The 20,782-nt window shown below is 41.0% G+C and overlaps 3 protein-coding genes across 3 annotated transcripts; 2 read left to right on the forward strand and 1 right to left on the reverse strand.

Annotated features, from left to right (window-relative positions):
* The first annotated feature begins 2,945 nt into the window (after positions 1-2,945).
* rpl34 (ribosomal protein L34) lies at positions 2,946-5,913 on the forward strand. The gene is made up of 5 exons (XM_008303844.1): positions 2,946-2,991; positions 3,414-3,485; positions 3,944-4,043; positions 5,524-5,627; positions 5,788-5,913. The coding sequence occupies exons 2-5, from the start codon at positions 3,421-3,423 to the stop codon at positions 5,870-5,872; spliced, it is 354 nt and encodes a 117-aa protein (XP_008302066.1). The 5' UTR covers positions 2,946-2,991; positions 3,414-3,420; the 3' UTR covers positions 5,873-5,913.
* Positions 5,914-6,702: 789 nt separating this feature from the next.
* ostc (oligosaccharyltransferase complex subunit) lies at positions 6,703-9,279 on the forward strand. Its single transcript, XM_008303845.1, has 4 exons — positions 6,703-6,915; positions 7,405-7,498; positions 8,460-8,657; positions 8,755-9,279. Exons 1-4 carry the CDS (start codon positions 6,777-6,779, stop codon positions 8,771-8,773), a joined length of 450 nt encoding a protein of 149 aa, XP_008302067.1. The 5' UTR covers positions 6,703-6,776; the 3' UTR covers positions 8,774-9,279.
* Positions 9,280-10,699: 1,420 nt separating this feature from the next.
* etnppl (ethanolamine-phosphate phospho-lyase) lies at positions 10,700-20,546 on the reverse strand. Its single transcript, XM_008303846.1, has 13 exons — positions 20,428-20,546; positions 20,000-20,118; positions 19,613-19,772; positions 18,797-18,871; positions 18,618-18,711; positions 16,755-16,871; positions 15,920-16,002; positions 15,476-15,701; positions 14,515-14,669; positions 14,215-14,304; positions 11,368-11,498; positions 11,231-11,289; positions 10,700-11,123 (listed from the first exon to the last, which is right to left on the reverse strand). Exons 1-13 carry the CDS (start codon positions 20,484-20,486, stop codon positions 11,034-11,036), a joined length of 1,458 nt encoding a protein of 485 aa, XP_008302068.1. The 5' UTR covers positions 20,487-20,546; the 3' UTR covers positions 10,700-11,033.
* Positions 20,547-20,782: the final 236 nt, after the last annotated feature.

The following is a 20,782-nucleotide window of genomic DNA, read 5'->3' on the forward strand; positions in this document are numbered from 1 at the left end:
GTTTCCTGCCCTTAAAACTGGAGGCGGAAGATGCCAGCGCGCCGCTCGGAGCCATGTGTTGTCGCTGAACTTTGCCTTTGCCAAATGCTTCGCCTAAAAGAATGCCAAGTTCTCCATCTGTTGGCTGAACTTGGCAAATGTCTGCTGGTGACACAGCAGCTCTTTGATCGGAGGCCATTTTGAGCCGTTCCTCTCATCTTCAGAGAGGTTCGCTCGCCGCTACCTGGGAGCTGCTCTCAGCGTGCGTCGAAGCCTTTTTAGTGTCTAAATGCACTTGAGAACTTTTAGGGTTTTTTTTTAAGGGGCTGATTATGTGGATGGTCGGAAAAGTTTCAAATCTGTCAGAATATTATTGCTCAGTGGTCACATTATGCCAATTTATGCTAATAGTCGGCATTTTTGTTGAAAACCGGAGACATTTCAGAATAAACTTTTATTTTATTTAGAAAATGATGGTGAGATTTTTCCAGTGTTCTTTTTACCGGTTAGTTTTGAAACTGATTTAAATATTTTATTACATGTTTTTAAGGCCTCCAACTCACATTTTTAATCTTTTAGCTTCTAATGAGCCTCATCGCTTTGGAATTTCCCCCTAAAGAATCTCGAAAACTTATTTTTAATTGCTTTTATTGCAGCCAATTATTAATGTCCATTCATATTTTTCTTACTTTTTTTTTAAAAACACATATCTACAATGCCAGTCTGCTTGGTTCTTTGTCTTCTGTATTGCGGTTATTTATTTACGTTTGGACTTTTGTCTGCTTGGTTTTATAATATTATAATCTTTATTTATAATGCAGGGCTTCATGAGGCAGCAAAATAATAAGTCGCGCATTTTTTTTGCATTTATTAAAATGAAAAAAAGAGAAAAAAACCCACAAAAATATTAAGATAATGTCTAAAACCGACTAGAATGAAGCTGGACTTATAAACTCCTACATGTCTGTACATGTGATAGCTTCCTGTTTCCTGTTAGCTTCAAACCTTGTTAATTTAAACTGTATATTTGTAAAATCATTCAAAATTAAAAGACAAAGCATGATGTATATATAACACACGGGGTAAAAATGATGCTGAAAGACATGAAAAAACATGTGAAAGGAAATAAAAACTCTAACAAACTCAGATAAAAGTGTGTTTTTTTACTTACTCAGTCGACCTGATTTCTTCGTGCAGATTATCTCCGTCCCCTTCAGTTCTGAGCCGAGCCCCTAAAATAGACAGAAGAGGACCTAATCAGAGCAATCAGAGGCTGGAAAGTAAAAGTAATCAAATCTATGAATCCATCCTTAAACACACTTTGAACCAAAGTGACGAGGATAAAAATTTCTTAGCTCTGGTTTTACTGCTTTGAGCAGCACTTTGAAACTTTTAGAAAGGTGGCACATAATTAATGCTGATGTTATTATCAATATTATTATTATTATTATTATTGCTGCTGCAGAATAAAGTAAAGCTAAACTGAGTCACCTTCTATATGCCTCACAAGCCTCACTTTTGCTAACATTTGACCAACTCCAGATGGTTGTGCATTGATTTGCAATTGAAAATAATGTTCTTGAATCTGATCTTCTCCATCAAACCTTGTTCAACAAACAAACTATCTTATTGTTCATGAAATAAAAGGGGCTTTGCATGTGCATCTGTGTCCATAGAAAGATTCTTTACGTGTTAAAAAATAAATGAAACCAAATGTTCTCTGAATTATCTCCAAAGTTGGAGTGTATTCATGTGGAAACTGTACTAAATAGGTTTTGAAATGTCTGTAATTTGACTTTTCCATCCTAGTCCTTATGTTAAAGAACACATGAAGTACTAACAAGGCCGCCATCTGCTGCCATCTACTGGACAATCAACACATTGTATTTGTAATGCAATTAATTAACAAGCTCTGTTCATTTACTGTCACTTCCACAGATCTTCTTCTTCTTCAAACACCATTATTGCATTCTTCACTCTGACATGTCAACATATCTACTCTAACCTGAGCACACTGGGTTCTCTCAAGAGGATTTTAACACAGCAAACATTTGTCTTGCAGCGAAAACACAAGACAAAAACTTTTTCCCAGTCCTCAAGAATTTCTGTTTGTAAAAAAAATACAGATTTTTGACGTAGAATAAAGCCATTTGCACGGTACATTACTCTGCAGGCACACTGGAATTCTCTGTGCATTTTCTCAAGTCAGCTTTATATAGAGTAAAAAAATGAAATAAAAATAAAAATAGAATAGAATAAAATAATTAAAAATAAAAGCAGCAGCAGCAATAATAATTGTAAAAAAAAAATACACATATAATTATAAAAAATAAAATAAGGGCACTTTTTTTTAAAAGTGTTAAAAATAGATAACATGAGAAGGTAATTGCACATATTTTATAATATACAAGTTTTATTGCACTTGTTAATTTGTAATACAGTGAAATGGCCATAGTCATATTAAATATTTTGGCCTTTGCTATTTTTTTTAAATATATCATTTTCAGGATGAACCTGTAATTGAATACTTTTCTGTAAAAAATAAAATAAAATAAAATAAAAATCTGTTAAACAATCAATTATGTAAAAACATTTTTTTTTAAATGTGGGTGCTCATATGTCATAGAAGCCCATTGATTTTTACATTCATATAAATGTTAATGGGAAGAAAAAATCGCTCTATAAAATATAAACTGGACTGTAAATGACATAAACTGATCAATATTGATCAATAGTTAACAAAGATTTTAAATAAACGTGTCCCTGAAGTGTTCATTTGCGTTATTTTTCCTGTTTGTTTTATGTTTTATCCCTTTAAATCTTTAATGTAGCACTTTGAGAAATGAAAAGTGAATTTATTTATTAATTACATATAAAACTCATTATGATTGTGACTCCGGCAGCGTGCAGTGAGCCTGGAGCACCGGCAGGGGGCGGTGTTGGCGCCGCCGGAGCGGCGTTAACCTTTCACGCCGGCCCGACTCCTTCCTCTTCCCGTTACGGCGACAGCAGGTATGGCGGCTCCTGCTTTCCTCCGAAACATTATGCGTCTATAATCGACCGTAATCCTTCGTTTTAGAGGCAAATGTGGCCGATTTCAAGTGGCGATGGAAGTCATATTTAGTTATTCTTTCTAACGATGTGATTATTTTAAGACTTGATCAGTTTTGGGCGACATTTTTAAGATGGCTACTCTGAGTGGTGAAGAGGCCGCTAGCTTAACAAGCTAACTGGCGGCTGTGGATAAGTTAACAGCGTTTAAATTCATACGTAGCATTGAAGCCAGCCACATTTTTACGTTGCTTGTTAATTAAACCAACAAATTCGGTTTCGACTTAGTTGGCTACCGTTACTGTTATCTAGCACCACAAGCTAATATTGTTAGCATGCTAGCATGGCTCCTCACGTTTCATTGATTTCTTGTCTGTTTCCAGCTTCAACATGGTGCAGCGCCTGACTTACCGCCGTAGGCTGTCCTACAACACCGCCTCCAACAAAACCAGACTGTAAGTGAGCTTTCTTCGGTGTCTGTTGAGTTGCAGGAGCTGTTAGCATCCCTGCAGTTGTGACTAGCTGATGGTGCTCTTTCCAGTATCATGTGCCTGCAGGTAGGAGCCCATGTAGGACCCCTGGTCTTCTTAAGCTTTTTTGGGGCCAGAAAATAATGGCAACTGCTTGTTTCCTCCAATGGGAAGCTAGGTTTTTGTTGGTTTAGCCTTCATACTCTGGCATAAAACGACTGTGCAGTTGTGGATGAAATAAACATTCAAAGGCATAACTTGTTTGCTGGAAGGTATTTAGGTTGACGGAACCTCCAACAACATATCTGCGTAGGCAATCATTTAATTGGCCAGGTGGTGTTTCTGCAGTAAAGTTAATAAAACGGGGGTCCTACATCTGTGGTCCTGAAGCTGCTGCCTCATGTGCTACAGTCACATAACAATGACTCTCTCTGTCCGTGCAGGTCCCGGACTCCTGGTAACCGCATCGTGTACCTGTACACCAAGAAGGTCGGCAAAGCCCCCAAGTCGTCATGCGGCATCTACCCAGGAAGACTGCGTGGAGTAAGTAGATGTGTTGGACCTTGGTGATGGTGCTTTGGTTTTCCCTCTGTGTGTGTGTGGTCAGTCTGCTCGTTGGCGAGGTCTGGAGGATGCTCATGGTGGTCTCAGTAGATACAGATATCACTAAACGACATTAGGAGCAGCACTGGATAAATTGCTTTTCAATCAAATTTCAGTTAATGCAAAAGCCGCATTGTCCATTATGAAGTGGATCAAACTCAGTGGTTCAACAAATTCATGTGTGACTGTCACACTGTTGATGCCATCATATGTGGTAATGCTCCTATCGTGAATATTGATCTGGAGCTTGATGATACATAATATTGCAACATGGGTCAGAGTAGTCAGTGCTGTTAATTCACAGTTACTAGTTTGGGAAGAAGAACAAGTTTTGAACTAGTAAACCCAAGTTAGTGTTCTGCATGTGGTTACTCACTGAATAAATGAGGTGGGATGATCCTGCACAACCCTTTGCTTCGTTTGCTGCAGCTACAGCACAGTTTTTTGTAGTTTGTTGTCTTAAAAAGATCAGATTATTTTTAGGTTTGAGCTTCAGACGACTTTTCTGACTGTTCAGCAGGTCGCATGTGTTGCTGGTGTTGCTCTTTATTCCTGAAGTTGAGTCCTAAAACTGTCTCGTCTCTATTCAGTAACCACTTTTTAATTTGCTCCTGTTGTAGTGCTCAGTTTACTTTAGGTTCTGCTGTTACGAGAACACGTCAATACTTTACTTACTGACGGCGGATGCTGCTAATTGTACGGCCAGCGTACTTGAGGGACACGAATCCAACTGCCAGGAGTGAAGGGTTTTTTCACATTTGCTGAACCATGTAGGAAACTTAAAATTAAGAAATTAATTTGGAGATTCATGTTTAGCAGCAAAGAAGTGCCACAACATCAGTCGGAGGATATTGAATTTTGATTTCTAGTCATAGAGGACATGGGGAATAAAAAGTTTAGTTCTGTCATTTAGATTGGCTTGTGATTTATTATTGTTTTTCTAAACTCAACATATTAATCCAGCGACTGTAAATACAACTGAATGAAGGCCAGAGTTGTTTCAGCAGAATCAGGGAGCATCGTTAGACTTTGTGGAGAGCTGCTCATTAGTGATTATGAACCGGTTTGCTCACCTCAATATGTGGGTCACCATCGTCGTCTTGTGCTTGCGTACAGGGGTTCCTTAGGCGTCAGACCAGAACATGCAGACCCAAGTAGGAAAGACCTGAATAAGATCAGAAGAAGAGGGAAGTTTAGTTGTAGTGAATTTCTCAAAATTTGGATATTGCATGGTGCACTGAAACACTTGTGAACATTTCAATTTTGTCAACACTCTGATGACAGACGAAGTATTTCAGGCAGGTGTCTTTTTTTTTCATCTAAGAGCCTCCAGACCAGAAGTTGGTTGTTTTGTTGCACGGTTCTTCACGCCACTACTTGCTGCCTGCTCTGTTCTCATCGTCACTGTTTGTTTCTCCAGATCCGTGCTGTTAGACCTCAGGTTCTGATGAGGCTCTCCAAGACCAAGAAGCGCGTGAGCAGGGCCTATGGTGGATCCATGTGCGCCAAGTCTGTGCGCGACAGGTAAGAGATCTCCTGACTCGTCTTGCTGAGAACCAGGACTGATGCCAGTATTTGCCTGGATTCTGTCCAAACTTCAGATTGGAAACACTGAAAATACCCTAAGTAGTTTTAAATGGTTCATGCATTATGTCTAAATTGTCTCTTTTGCTTTTGTTCTCAGGATCAAGCGTGCTTTCCTGATTGAGGAGCAGAAGATCGTTGTCAAAGTGCTGAAGGCACAGGCACAGAGCCAGAAATCTAAGTAACATGTGTATTTGTAATGCCACAATAAAAAATGACAAACAAATCCATCTGTCTGTTGTGATTTACAATCTACATCACTGGGGGTTATCATCGAAAGTCTTTCAAGTGAGAAGCTAGGATTTATTGCAGACAAATGCCACAACGAGATAACACAATTAGCATTGGGTTTTTTTCTTCAATTTAATTTACAACATGGTTTACAGTGGTAGCTTCAGAGTTGCATTGCTTTCTAAGAGGGTTGTTTCAAACCAAAATATTTACATTTTCTGTTGGTTTTGGTAACATTTGAAGAGGAAAATTTGGGTCTTTTAGGAGATACTGGAAAAGGACTAATTTGAAATATGATTAGATAGCATAATGTCAATAAAACCTGCAGAGAAAGGGGAAAAGCAAGGTTATTGTTCAATAAAGCAGACATGAATGAGCAAATAAGATGAAAAGCAACTGTAATCAATGGAGATAGATTTATTCTATAGAATAAAAATGACTATCGTGTTTAACACCATCATTACACTGAACCAAGTAAAAGCGAAATCTGAAACTGGTAAATTGGGGAATATAATGTCAGTAACTTTAAAAATACTGTTGGTATGGACTTTTACAAATAGGTACTGTCTCTTTAAGACGACGTCATTCACAGCTGACTGTTACGTCCAGAACGATTTACAAATAAAATTTATATAAACATAAATAAAATATTTTTAGCTTAAAAATAATTTACGGTGACATTGTTGCATAGATTTTTTATTTTTTTTAATACTTAAAACCAATGCACGGCTGAAAAAAACAAAACAAAACAAAGACACAAACCCATGAACCCATGTAGTTCCGGGACACGTCAACGAAGTTTCTGCGCAGACGCACTTCAGGCAGCGGCAGCAGTCGTAGCACATATTTGCGTCCGACATGGAGACTTTATACAGTATACCGTTTGCTGTGTTGGAATGCCCGAATATAAAACTGAAGAAGCCGTCATGGCTGCACATGCCGTCTGCTATGACCGTGTACGCGGTCGTTATTGTGTCCTACTTTCTCATCACAGGAGGTAAATGGGGCTGCTAAGCTAACATTGGAGCAAGACAGCTAGCCAGTCAGTGCTAAAGCTATGTTGTAGCATTTAGTGGTAATGCTCATTTATTTGCTATTACATGTTGGTAGATATTGTAGGTTTTTGGCTGCATTTTTAAATACCTGCGAATGAAGCTAGTAAGTACACTGATAACCATACAAGAGGGGAGGCTAACTTACAAGCTAAGCTAGGTCCTCAAACTAACTGAATGTATATCTTAGATTTTTTCTTTATTGGCCTGGTGAATATTAGCTGCCTTCAATAAGTTCACACACAGCTTACACTTGCAGCCATTTAGTATTTTAAGACTTGCAGGATCATTAACATCTTCTAAGTCATTGCTTAAAGCATATCTCTGTGAAACAGTCTTCCTGTGCAAAACGTTGTCTTGCTTTGTCTGTTAAAAGGTGTTATTATTGTAGTCATATGATGTGTTTTTTTTTTTTTTTTCGTTCACCCACTCAGGTATCATCTATGATGTTATCGTGGAACCTCCCAGTGTGGGTTCAATGACTGATGAGCATGGACACCAGCGGCCAGTTGCCTTTTTGGCGTACAGGTAAGATAGTCTTCATTAGGTCGACTGATATAGTTACATCAGAGCTGATAAAATATCAATCAACTAGAACGATAAGTGGGTCAGGTCAGTTTTATTTATGATTCACAACATATTAAAGCACTTCACACAGCAAGTTGAAGATCTGACGAAATCAAAGAGACCCAACAAATCCAAAGATTCATGTGGATCACCTTTGAGCAAGAAAACTGGCAAAGTTTAATACAAGAACATTTTTGAATCAGGACACACAAAGTAGGGACATCTGATGGCAGCAGATAAATGTACGGAGAGAGGAGGAGATGATAGTAGAGGAGAGGTGCTCAGTGCATCACAGGAAGCCCTCCAGTAGTCTAGACCCACAGCAGCTTAACTAAAGTATGGATCAGGGTCATCTGAGCCCCCCATTCATAGCAGCTTTATCAAAGAAGAAAGTCTTAAAGGTAGAGGGGATGTCTGTCCCTTGAACCCAAACTAAGAGCTTGTTCTGCAGCAGAGGAGCCTGACGACCAAAAGCTCTCACTCTGCTTTAAGTAACACAAATAGGACTCCACCCTGAGAGCAAAGATCTTTAAAATGCGATGGAGCTTTGTGTGTCAGAAGAATCATTTCAAATTCGGAAAGTTACAGTGAGACAATGCAGAGAAGCTACTGTGGGAGAAGCTGATCTACGTTTTGTTTATTTGTGTTTTACATATTTTACAACATCTATCTATCAAATGCTGTTAGCGGGACAGTGATGGAGCCCAAAGAGTGAAGACGATAGACAGAAAGAGACAGTTGCATGAGAGCCAAACTTGCACATTTTTAAATAAATCAGTCAGAAATTAGTTAAAAATAACAATACAGATAATAAAAAATACTGAATATCAGTGCGATAGTTGGTAACGAGTCGAGCCCTCGTCATAATGTTGCCAACAAATCAAAGTTACTCGTGACTAATTCAGACAAACGTGTTCTCCAGAGTGAATGGCCAGTACATCATGGAAGGGCTGGCCTCCAGCTTCCTCTTCACCATGGGAGGTCTGGGCTTCATCATCCTGGACCGCTCCAATGCGCCAAACATTCCCAAGCTCAACCGATTCCTGCTGCTCTTCATCGGGTTCGTCAGCGTTCTGCTCAGCTTCTTCATGGCCCGAGTGTTCATGCGCATGAAGCTGCCGTAAGTCGAAGCTTTTTGTCTTCTTACACGCTTGTCCAAATGGCGGATAACAGTCTGCGTTTCTGCTAAATTTAACTGGATTTATTTGTCTTTTCAGGGGATACCTCATGGGTTAAAGACACAGCGTTTAAACCAACAGCTCTGGACGGATGGACGGAGGCCTACATGCAGTAAAACGATGGATACCGTCGAACCCTCATTGAATAAATCATGTAGGACTGAAAGCACTGACCTTGCTTAAGAAATTAGACCAGGCTGCACCGACAGTCACATTGTCTCCTCAGTGTTTTGCGACTTCCTTTCCCACCTTTTCTCAGTTACTGAAACTGATGCAGATGTGGCACCGTCACGTAATTATGATAAACTCTGTCATGTTTCTTCTTGATAAACATCCAGAAGCACTATGAAGTCGGTGTCTCAAACACAGGGAGGGGGGAAGAGGAAGGAAAGGAAGTTCAACACTTTTTTGGAATCACGATTAGCGCTGAATCATTTAAATGGACGTCTGATGTTTAGGTTGTACGTTTTTGTATAGACATTGTTAAAAAAAAGAAAAACCTCAAACCTGTCACAGTTGCATTTTTGTACAAGGCTGTGAAATAAATCTTTCTTTTCACACCTCCTTGCAGTCGTCGTGTGTGTTAATCCTGTTGAAATGGTGAATGAATACCTCAAAGTGCTCTAATTTGTCCAGGACAGTTTTGTTTTTTTTTTAAAAATTCTTGTCAACCAAAATTCAAAAGCAACATGTTATTTCACTAAATTATAATTTAGAAAATTTTTATTTATTATTACTTTTTGTTTTGAGTAGCTTTTGTGAATTTTGCCTTTTCTTTAATGGAAGGGGATGAATACATTTGAGGACGTGTTCAGGAGATGTTAATTGTTGTAATGTCTCCACAAGGGGGCGCCATAGGTCTACCAGTCAGCACTAAAGTAAGGACTAAATAACGAGAGCCTCTGAATTGAAGAGTTTACACAGCGAAATGTTAACTGGACTGCAGAGATTTTAGATTTTGCTTCAGATTTTACTCTGAAATTTTAAAAATAGCATCAAATCTGCTGAGTTGGAACAATTTGGTTTCAGTTAAACGTAATGCCAGTTGGTTAATGCTAAAATACCAAATGCTGTCAACAGAATTTGGGTTTTGACACCTTTAATTTGCATCTCAAGGGGCAGAGGGGTCAGTATTATTTTTGCAGATAGATGATCAGTTTCTTCTACAACTTTATGGAGATGCATTAAAAAAAGCTAATAGGACAAGAGGTTCTGGTCACGACACCTCATGTTTCTTTGCATTTTGCTTCCACGTTCAGCTTCAAATTTTAAGGACACATTCCTCTTATAACCCTGAGAATGTTGATCAAAAATGAGAAACTAAGCAGTAGGACTGAATCACGATGCTTTAGGTCATCAGGGCCACAGATTTGAATCTCCTGAAGCTCTCAGCTGTCGCTCCTTCGAGCCAAACGCTTCACATTTATGGCAACCGCTAAAACTCGAGACGAATAAATTCATAAAGGAAGCATAACGTTGATTTATACGTCACATCAGAAGCAATAAAGAGGAAAAGGAAATACTGCATCTAGAGGAACACGAGGTGAAGCACTCCAACATGAAGCTGTGCCAAAGTGCTGCTGCTCTTCTCTCCTCTAGAGGATTTTTTTCTTCCTATATTCTGACTTACCAAATATTTCAATGGTTCCATTTATTGTGAAGGACCGAGCCAAACAGCAGGCAGCTCTCTGGTCCGTTGGTAAGAGGCTGAGTAACCTCTGCTCTGGGGTTTGAGCCAAATCTGTGTCTCCTGAGACCGAGAGAACATCTCCGTCTTTTATGAACGCCATAGATCACATTTATTTTTACTCTGCACAGCTTCTCTCCTGAAGTTTTGAGCTGTTTTCAGCTCCTGAACACTTGTAATTAAACGCAGACTAAGTAAAATAAAGATTTTCATACCTCCCAATGCATTTTGATGAACAACGGTTTAAAACTTCCCTTTTAAAATCAACCAGATACGATGAGAAACACACGTATTGCATCATTTTTAAAGCTAGATTTTATGGTTAAATTCACAAAAACACATTTCATAATCTCACATATACATAGTTTGATTTACTAAAATGAAAATCAGGTGAATATTGGACAAAATTTAAATAAAAATACACAAATCTTGCTGAATAATAAGTTGCAATTTTTTGGCACCAAGTCATAAAGTCTGAGAAAATGATTCCTAAATGTGATTTTAAAAGATAAAACCTGAGAATTCGCTGCAATCCCAGAGATGTGCAGCATCATTCGATTAAATGCTAAGGCACCTGTTTTCTTTAATCAGTTCTTTCCTGACACAGATCAAGAGTTTGTTCTTTGTTTCTTTATGTCTTGAGGCGTTTGGTTTGCTGGCTGCTTCCCCTGCTGCGTATTAAACCACCGTGACACTGGTGTCCGTTCTCATCAGCCGGCAGCTTGAGATGAAACAAATAAAATGAAAATCAGTGAACGGAGCAAACTGTGGGAATTGAATCTTTGTCCACAGTTGTGTTCCTGTGTGTGTGTGGAGACTCACGCTGACCTTTCTTTTGCTGCTGTCGGCGTTCAGCGCGTCATGCAGCTTCAGCGCCTCCTCCAGTTCTGCGAAGTCACACAAACACACAACTCAGAGCTCTGCTGCTGCTTCACACACTTTCAAGAAGGACGGAGAGGTTTTACCTGTAAGAATGAGGTCGATCTTCTCCACCACCAGGTCGGCGTCCTCCGTGGTGAAGCACAGCGGCGGCTTGAACTTGAGCACGTTGCGGTGAGGTCCGTCGGCGCTGAGGAGGATGTGCTGCTCCTTCAGCCTGGGACAAGACGTGGGTTTTGTAAAGCAACTTAAAGCACAGCAGCAGCAGCAGCTCTGAATGGAATCAGGCCTAATTAGAGTAATTAGTTACACCTGAGCTTCTCCAAACTGTCAGAGTGTTAAAAAAAAAAAGTGGTTTAATGAATCTTAAGCTTCATCCCACCAACAGATTTCACATGTAAGAGATGCAAGAGGCAAGAATTAGCTGCTGCAACGACGACCTGGTGGGAATAAATCACATTATCATGAATATAAGAATCAAACTAAAGTATTAACTGGTTCACTCTCTAGACATTAATTATGTATTAATGTCTTTTTATTTTTTGTATTTTAGGAAAGTTTAATCTGCATATTGTGCAAAACAAACAAACAAAACATTTCTTTCCAACCCAAATCAGCTTGTTTACAATCATTTGATTCTCCTCATTTCATTTTTACTCATTTAAACTAAACATTATTTCTCTTATATTTCAACATTTTTTTCCATCGCTGCCTAAAAACTACCACAGATGGATCATTTCATCTGAAATCATCACGTTTCTGGTGACATTTTAGAGCATGAAATATTGATATTTATAAATATATTTGTGAAATTCAAGCTTAATTTATCAAATACTGACAGACATTTTGGGTTTTTTTTAATCGCAGGTTTTTCTGCACATGGTGGTGTTTGGATGAAAATATCTGAAAATGTCATTTCTGTTCCATCAAAATGAACAAAATGCCCAAAATACGATTATTATCTTAGTTATCCAGATTGTTTTCTCCTGACTAGATCCTAGATGCTCTCAGATGTACGTCGCTTTGGACAAAAGCATCCATCCATCCATCATCTATACACCGCTTAATCCTCATTAGGGTCATGGGGGGCTGGAGTCTATCCCAGCCAACTTAGGGCGAAGGCAGGTTCACCTGGACAGGTCACCAGTCTATCACAGGGCTACACTTAGAGACAGACAACCAAGCACACTCACATTCACACCTACGGACAATTTAGAATCACCAATTAATCTCAACATGTTTTTGGACTGTGTGGGAGGAAACCGAAGAACCTGGAGAGAACCCATGCTGCACGGGGAGAACATGGAGACTCCACACAGACCTCACCAGGATGCGAACCGGCGACCTTCTTGCTGCGAGGCAACAGTGCTACCAACTGCGCCACCCTGCAGCCCTATAAAAGCATCTGCTCAATGAAACTGTAGAATCGTAGTTACATTTGGAGAACCACTGTTCAACCCCACAGCTCTGTTCCAGCTGGATGAGGTGATCTGACAACATTTTTGTGGTACAACTTAACTACACCTGCTCAATCAACTTTTGTTTTTTTAACCTTTGTGGCCACGTAGTTCATATTAAAAACTATGCTGTATGTTTTTTAAATCGGTGCTCAAAGATGACCTGAATTTTCATGTTGACTTTAATTCGTTTTCATATTTCAACTCACACATAATCAGACTATTTGATCTACTTGTACCATTTGTCATCGTTCTAGATCAATGATGAGAAATAGCAGCATTAAAATCAGACATTTATCTTTAATGGGTCCTGAAATAGTGTCACCTTAACACCGCCTCGAATTGGAACATGTGAAGAAATGTGCTTGAAGCGGGAGGACGGGACAAAAAATAAGAGTTTTCACAACTGGGGAGCACAAAGAAACCAACAAATCTTCCTCTTTGTGTGCAAAATGGGAACATCTGTGCTTTCCCACACACTGATGAGCCACTACTTCACCTCGTATAACAGAATAGAAACACTTTATTGTGAAATTAGGTGTTGATAGCAGTATATAGACATCGGTATATTTAAAAAAGCACGACTTCAAACTGAAGCAGGAGACGATGACAGGAAGTGACGAGCAACAAAACGACCGACAGACTCGCGAGGTGATCGTACGGCTCTGGAGTCTGCACCAGGACGAGGGTTGAATTATGCATCTGCTGTTAAATATATAAACTCCAGTCAGGAGCTGTGAAGGTTACACTTCATTATTCATGTCATTAATAAACCAGCTTTCAGGCAGATAGAAGGACTAATCATGTAAACGTCAGGGCAGAAGAACAGACAGTTAACCAACACAAGCACAGAGTTGATGAAGAAGACACCTTTATAATCTGAATTATGGTGTTTACAGTCTAAATAAACACAACGTTATAACCGGATTTTGAATGATTTCTTCACCAGAGCTCAGATTGTTCGATTATAATAATTATAAAAGGCTAAATATGTTCTTTTCTCAACAGTTTGTGTAATTTCAGCTCCAGTATCACGACGAAAATTTCACTTTTCAGGAGCAATATTTCCGTAATATCTCATTTTCCTGTGTGATGTCACCTCATCATCACTGCCAGCATCGGTTTTTAGTTTCTAATCTTATTTTTATCTCCTTTATTCTGTTTTCAGTTACGTCTATCTTCTTGTTTTTCTGCTGAGTGTTGCATTTTGTTGCTTTCTGACCCACATCTGGCACAAGAATCGCCCTCAGGATCAATCAGGTTTTATCTTATCTCTCTGCTCAATGCCTTCGCACTACGCAGGATTCGCTGTAATGAGCTCTTACTTTGCAGTGCAGAAGAGCGTAAAGTTTTATTATCTCCGTTTATCATCACAATTAAACCAACAGGGGATGTGAGATTAGCAGCTGTAATAGCAGAACGCTGCAGAGTAGATTTATGGTTGAATTCATACAACAGGATGCAGAGTTAACTTACTTATATATGACTTCTTGGGCCTCTGCTGTGGCCGGAGTGAGCTTCAGTCTGTCCCTCACCAGCTCCACCCCGACGAAGAGACCACAACCTCTGCAGGATGCGACACAAAGTTGAAAAAAATGTAGATATTTTCTTCAGCATTTGCTTTTAGAACAGAATCAGGGCTTCAGTGTGTGAGTCAGTAAATGTTTCACAGAACCAGGGACAGGAAGTGGAAACGTTTCACTGTCCAGGATTTACGGGGACGTGAGCAGCACGAATGAAAACCTGGAGTCTGTTGGACTGTAAGCGTCTGTTCACCTGATGTCTCCGATCAGCGGGTGCTTCTCCTTCTGCTTCTCCAGCAGGGCGCTCAGGTGTCGGCCGACTCGCAGCGCGTTGCCCTGAAGGTCCTCCTTCACGATCACGTCCAGCACGGCCAGGCCGACGGCACACGACACCGGGTTACCGCCGAACTGGAAAAAAAACAAGATTAGGGCCAGTTTTTTCTTTTAAAGTATTACTGAGCTGATTGAGGAACAAAAAGTGACTGAAAATACAGTCAGATGTATTCACACGCTTCCATTAAAGAAAAGGCAAAATCCACAAAAGTCACTCAAACAACTAGAAACTGAAAAAAGTAATAATAAATAAAAATTTGCTAAATTACAATTTAGTGAAATAACACATTTTTTCTTTTATTGTGGTTGAAAAAATAATTTAAAAAAATAAAAAAACACAGATTGAGAGTTACAGAAAACACTTGATTGCAGTGATTGTCTCAGAGGGTTGTTCAGCAAAATATTAGTTTTTGGGTCCCATTTTTTATTTTTAAAATTAAAAAAAAAATATTTCTGTTGAACCACAATTCAAAATCAATGCCATGATTCCCATAAAATTTTTATTTATTATTACTTTTGCTAACTTATTTCATCTGTTTCTTTCTCCAACAGGAGGCTGTGAATACATCTGACTCTACATCCAACATGATGTTTTTTTTCATTCATGGGAAACAACTGCAACACGAGACGGTCGATGAGGGGAAAAAAAAAAAAAAAGCCGCCTTGAACGGAATGTCTTTTCCCCCGTAATGTGGAAAACAGATGTGTCGATACGCTCGGCAAATATGGACACGGACGTCATGTCAAGGATGAGGTGGAGTCGAGGCCACTGCTGGTCAGTGACACCATGTGACCTCTGCAAGCTGCCTTTGTAGGTTTTAAAGAAATACTAATTTAAGAACTGCACCGCTGTCCTCCTTCATTCTGCACCATGCTCTTACCGTATTGAAGTACTCCATTCCAGACGACATGAAGGCCTCCGCCACCTCCCTGGTCGTCACCACGCAGGACATGGGGTGGCCGTTGCCGATGGGTTTTCCCATCGTGACGATATCCGGCACAAAGTCGTCTCCTTGGAGCTGGAAGGCCCAGAAGTTTGTGCCAACTCGGCCAAAGCCAACCTGGACTTCGTCGGCGATGAAGACGCCTCCTGCTTTACGGACATGTCTGCAGAGGGGCAGAAACTCTCAGGATGGAGCACCAAACACCATCAATCATCAAAGCACAGCTGCTACAAAAATCTTTTCCTATACAAGCATTTCTTTTTCTTGCCAAAAGCAAACTTGTGCACATTCTGCACATGTCTGACATACTTCTGCTCCTCACCAGCGGGTTGTAAAAACACTTTCTCTCATCGAGTACCAACATGAATCTTTGCTACTCACTCTGCCACTTGCTGGAAATAACCGGCGGGGGGAATGACCTGACCGCCGCAACTCTGCAATGACTCGGCAATAAACGCAGCAATCTGCACGAGAGGAAAAACAGAGCGGCTCTATCAATGTAGAGCCCGGCTGCAAAATAAAAAAACCCTCCCAAAAAAAAGGTAGTGGGGAAGGTGTCCCAGCATCTTTGACCTGTTCATCGCTTCACTGTGCAGCTGAAAAAAAACACGAAGCGCTTGCACAGACATGAACGTTACCGTCGGTCACTGACGGGAGGAAATCTGTTGACTGACAGGAAAGAAAAAAAGCTGCACAACCTGCAGCACAGCATCACATACACACTTCCACAGGTGATTCGTATAATTATCTGAGCTGAAATCATCCGTCATTGGCTCTGGAGACGCTCCATAATCAAGGATCTGGGATCTGACCCTAAAAGTCTTCGTCCTGAACCTGAGGATGAGGAGAAGAAAGGATGGGTGGAAGATCTAGTGATTAATAAAAGTGTGTGCGACTTCCAGGCAGCATGAAAACAGTGGTTTTTGCATGTAAAATGAAAAAGCAAATCCCCATGTAGTGGTCGTTCTCAACCCTGTAAAGCCTGAACTGGGAAATAATTGCCTAATTTTTTTAACTGGAGTGTTTATTAGACCTTAAAATTTAAAAAAAGTGCATATATGGGTTTTATTTTGTATCATTTTTGCTACATCTGGCATCTTTGGTGCATGAATTTGCTCTCAGAAGCTCGTTTGGCGTTACAGGGTTAAAGAAAAGTGACACTTGGTGCTCACACCTCCAGCGGTATCTGATAACTCCTATCAGACTCAAAGCGTACCTTGCCGTCTTTCTTGTGGACTTTGTCGATTATCTTCTTGACTTCGTCCGCGTACGCCGTGGCCGGATCGGGGTGGTCCGCTCGGTATCGGCCTCGGTACACGTCTGGGCTGGGAGCCTGTTGGCGGGTTGTGAGGGAGATCGGAGTCACAAATCCTCAATTAGAGTTAAATTTAAAAGAGTTCTGAGAGGAAAACGTCACTGGAGATGCTCATAGTTGGAAGCAAGTTCATGTTCTTCTCACTGTATCCATTAAATCTTTTCAAAACTCAGATAAGTGCACAACTGTTCTAGTTTGATATATAAAGAAAACAGATTTCTTCTTCATTTTAACATGAAAAAAAGTATTTAAATATTTATTCTGGAGCCTCAAAAGTGTTCGAAAATACAATCAGGTTCTCACAATTAAACAAGCTTTGGTTTGAACATTTAAAAAAAACCTGATCAGCCTGCAAACTGATTCCTGAGTGTCTGCGATCATGAATTAAATATGAAAGCAAACAGAAGCGTTCCACCTTTGACATGCAACAGGAGACCAGTGTTCTCAAAGCTGCACCACTGAGACCTGAGCTCAGACCAATAAAGGTCCTGCAGCTGTATTTTAAGCTCATCGCGACACTGGTTTCAGTATTCAGATGAGTTTATGGCTGCAAAACATCCTCATTGGTGTATTTTTTTGGAAATAGAAAAACAGCAAAATGCAGTTTAGTTCAATTTAAAGGTGAACTGCATTAATATAATAAATGATTTATATGACTTGCAGCAGGGCTGCAAGGTGGTTCAGTGGTTAGCATCGTTGCCTCGCAGCAAGAAGGTCGCCGGTTCGCATCCCAGTGAAGACACCCGGGATCATTCTGCGTGGAGTTGCATGTTCTCCCTGTGCAGCGCTGGTTCTCTCTGGGTTCTCCATGTTGTCATCGCTGCCTGCAGCAAAATCTTCACCACTGTCAAAATAGACTTTCAGTGTCGTCGTTTTCCTCTTCATCATGTTCTTCTGCTTCAAGTTCGTCTTCCTCCTCATTCTTGGGTTTCTTTTCAGGCTCTTCACCAGAACTTTCAGGGTTTGCATCATCTTTCTTTGCCAGGGCGTCCAACTTCTTCAGCATGTCCTCTGTGTCTCTGCGTGATATCTTCACTGTTTTCTTCTCGGTGCCTGCTTTAGCACGAGGTGTTTAAATTTGTGGCATCAGTTGTTTTGGAAAGAGGTTCCAGTCTGGAGCCCATTCTTCATCCAAAAGCTGACTTTGCTTCAGGTATCTTCAGGTATCGCTCAGTCCCCGGACTTCACCCTGAGTCAGCCGGGATAGACTCCAGCCCCCAGCGACTCCAGTGAGGATTAAGCGGTGTATAGATGATGGATGGATGGTTCCCTTATATTTCTTGAATGTAACATGTGAGCTCCTGGATGACTTGAATTTCTCCAATGGGATGAATAATCTGTCTATCTATCTATCTATCTATCTATCTATCTATCTATCTATCTATCTATCTATCTATCGACTAAAACAAGACATTTTTCCACATAAATCCTCTTAAACTCCTAAAATTTGTCACATTTTCCACTGATTTCTTATGTTCTGCAAACTACAAATCCATCTTCATCTCTGTTTCTTTGAATCTGACAACATCCTGCCATATTTGTGCAGCACAATCAGCTGCTGGTGTGTATTTTTTCCTGCTCTTGGGCTGCTTGGTTAATAATACACAGCTACAACTTGTGCGTCCGACACCGACGGCGCACCTTGCACCCTGTCCAATGCTCCATTCATTCTCTCGTCTCTCATTCAGCCGCCTGCCAAAACCCGGCGGGGCGAGCTGACTCACGGCCTTTTAATAAGGCAGCGGGGGAGGCAAACACACTCACCACGTGCACAAATGGGCTCAGCTCGGCGTCCGCCAGCTGCTGGAACTTATACGGGCTGATGTCGATGAGCGACGTGACGTGTCCGTGGTAGGCGCTGCGAGAAAACAGATCAGCCTGGATCAGAGATACGAAGATGCTCCTTATCGCCGACTGTGTTTTTCTGAACTCTGGCCACCTACTTTTCCAGCGTGATGATGTCTTTGTGGCCGCTGTACTGCCTCGCCAGCCGCAGCGCCAGGTCGTTGGCTTCGGAGCTGAAGTTCAAAAGGATCAAGGGTTACTTTGAGTTACTCAGTCACCACAAAACACACAGGATGTCACCGGGAGACTGTCTCGGCCTCCAGCGTGGGGACGTGTGAGGCTATGGCATGTTGGCGTAGTCATGCATCTGAAACATGTGCAGCTGCTTCCTACTTGAACGAACCGGTTCCCACTTATTTACTAGATAAGCCTTTAAGTCAGACACCAGTGCTGGATTTCTCTGAGCAGCTAACTCGGGGAATCCAAACCAGACGTATGACGGCGTCCAGATGGCTCCGTATTATATGATTTCCTCTTTGTCTTCTATCTATCTAAGTGCACTTTCGTACAGACGGTTAGTCCTCCCTCTGTTTTCTCTCCAGGTTTATCTGAGCGTATATGGATTATTATCTGCCACTATATTGCCCCGGACCAGATAATTCCTGTACACACTGCAGAGGTGCAGCAACAGGGGGGTAAATGAGTAACCACTGGGAGGTTATTGGGAGGCAAACGGAGCTGAATGTGCATTATTTCTTCCAGTGTTTCTAATTTGACTTGAACATTCAGGGGCTGCTTCGAGGAAACTGTGCTTCCAGCTCGCCCGACTGCAGCCCTGTCTTATAATCTCCTGTGCTTTTCTGCAGAACCCTGTTGCTCCGAGGCACCTGTCAATCCAGTGCACAGTTTGTGGGTCTGGCTGAGCTTTCTTGACGCCGTTTTTCTCGTTTGGACAGTGTGACGTGCAAACATACCCCGAGTTGACAAAGTAGCACACCGACAGCTTGTCAGGCAGCGTGGCCTGCAGCTTCTGGGCGTACACGACCAGGTTGTCGTGCAAGAAACGAGTGTTGGTGTTGAGCAGTTCCATCTGCTGAGCTCCCGCCTTCACCACATCTGGGTGACAGTGGCCCACTGAGAAAAGCAAGAAAGTTGGAACAATTGGAGGCTGAAGTGAAACGAAAGGTCAGAGAGTTTACATTCCTGCAGCCTGCAAGTCGTGCAGCTTCCTAAGCCTCGCGTACCTTTTACCTGTCGGCGCATCGGTGCAGTCTGTCAAGTCATTCTAGTTATGCATTCCAGCGACACCTCTGCAGGCGACACAGAACGAGTCTCTTGTGTTTTGTTGTTGACTTTCTTACCGTGAGCCACGTTGTTGATGCAGTCCAGGTAGCGCTGGCCCGTCTCGTCATACATGTACTGGCCCCTGGCTCGGATGATCTTGATGGGGTCATGGCTGAAGAAGATCTTACAAGACGGTCTGCAGTGGAGCAAAAACTAGGAGTGGCAAGTGTGCAGAGTGTGTCTTTACTCTGGTCATATGGTGGGTTCGTGTCATGATGTCATGAGTGGACACAGACATGAAGTAATGCTGCAGCAGGAATAGGTGCAATAATGAACTAGTAATGTTCATATAATGTCGCTTTAACAACTTAAACAACGTTATAAGTGTCTATGGAAGAATAACTTTAGAGGTTTACATAAGGATTTTATGTCTTTGTTTCTTTTCTTTTTTAAATCAATAAACTGACTAAAACTACTCGTGAGAGCAGACTTCCTGTTGTCTTACCCGATGTGCCTTTTCCTCAGGTCTATCGTCTTCTTCTTGTCCAGCTTTTCATCGGACATCTTGATGTGCTTCAGCTGGAAGACGCTCGACGCTCCTCCGCTCCAGACGCGGCCAACCGGCTTTATAGCGCAGCTCCCCGCTATGGAATCCCAACGAGGCCAAAATTGCGCAAAAATTTACATGCCAGAAAAACTTGTTTGCACATTTTTTTTGCATGTCAGTTACACTCAAATGAACTTGTTGAGACTTACTATGATCAATATTTGTGTTGTTTTGTTTGGATGTTGTATGTGTCCAGAAAATCTGGAAAATTAAAAACAAAATGCGATTTAAAAAAAATTTTTTTTAACGCTGC

Source organism: Stegastes partitus, unplaced genomic scaffold (assembly GCF_000690725.1).
Source record: "Stegastes partitus isolate 25-593 unplaced genomic scaffold, Stegastes_partitus-1.0.2 Scaffold2079, whole genome shotgun sequence".
In the NCBI taxonomy this organism is placed as follows: domain Eukaryota; kingdom Metazoa; phylum Chordata; class Actinopteri; family Pomacentridae; genus Stegastes; species Stegastes partitus.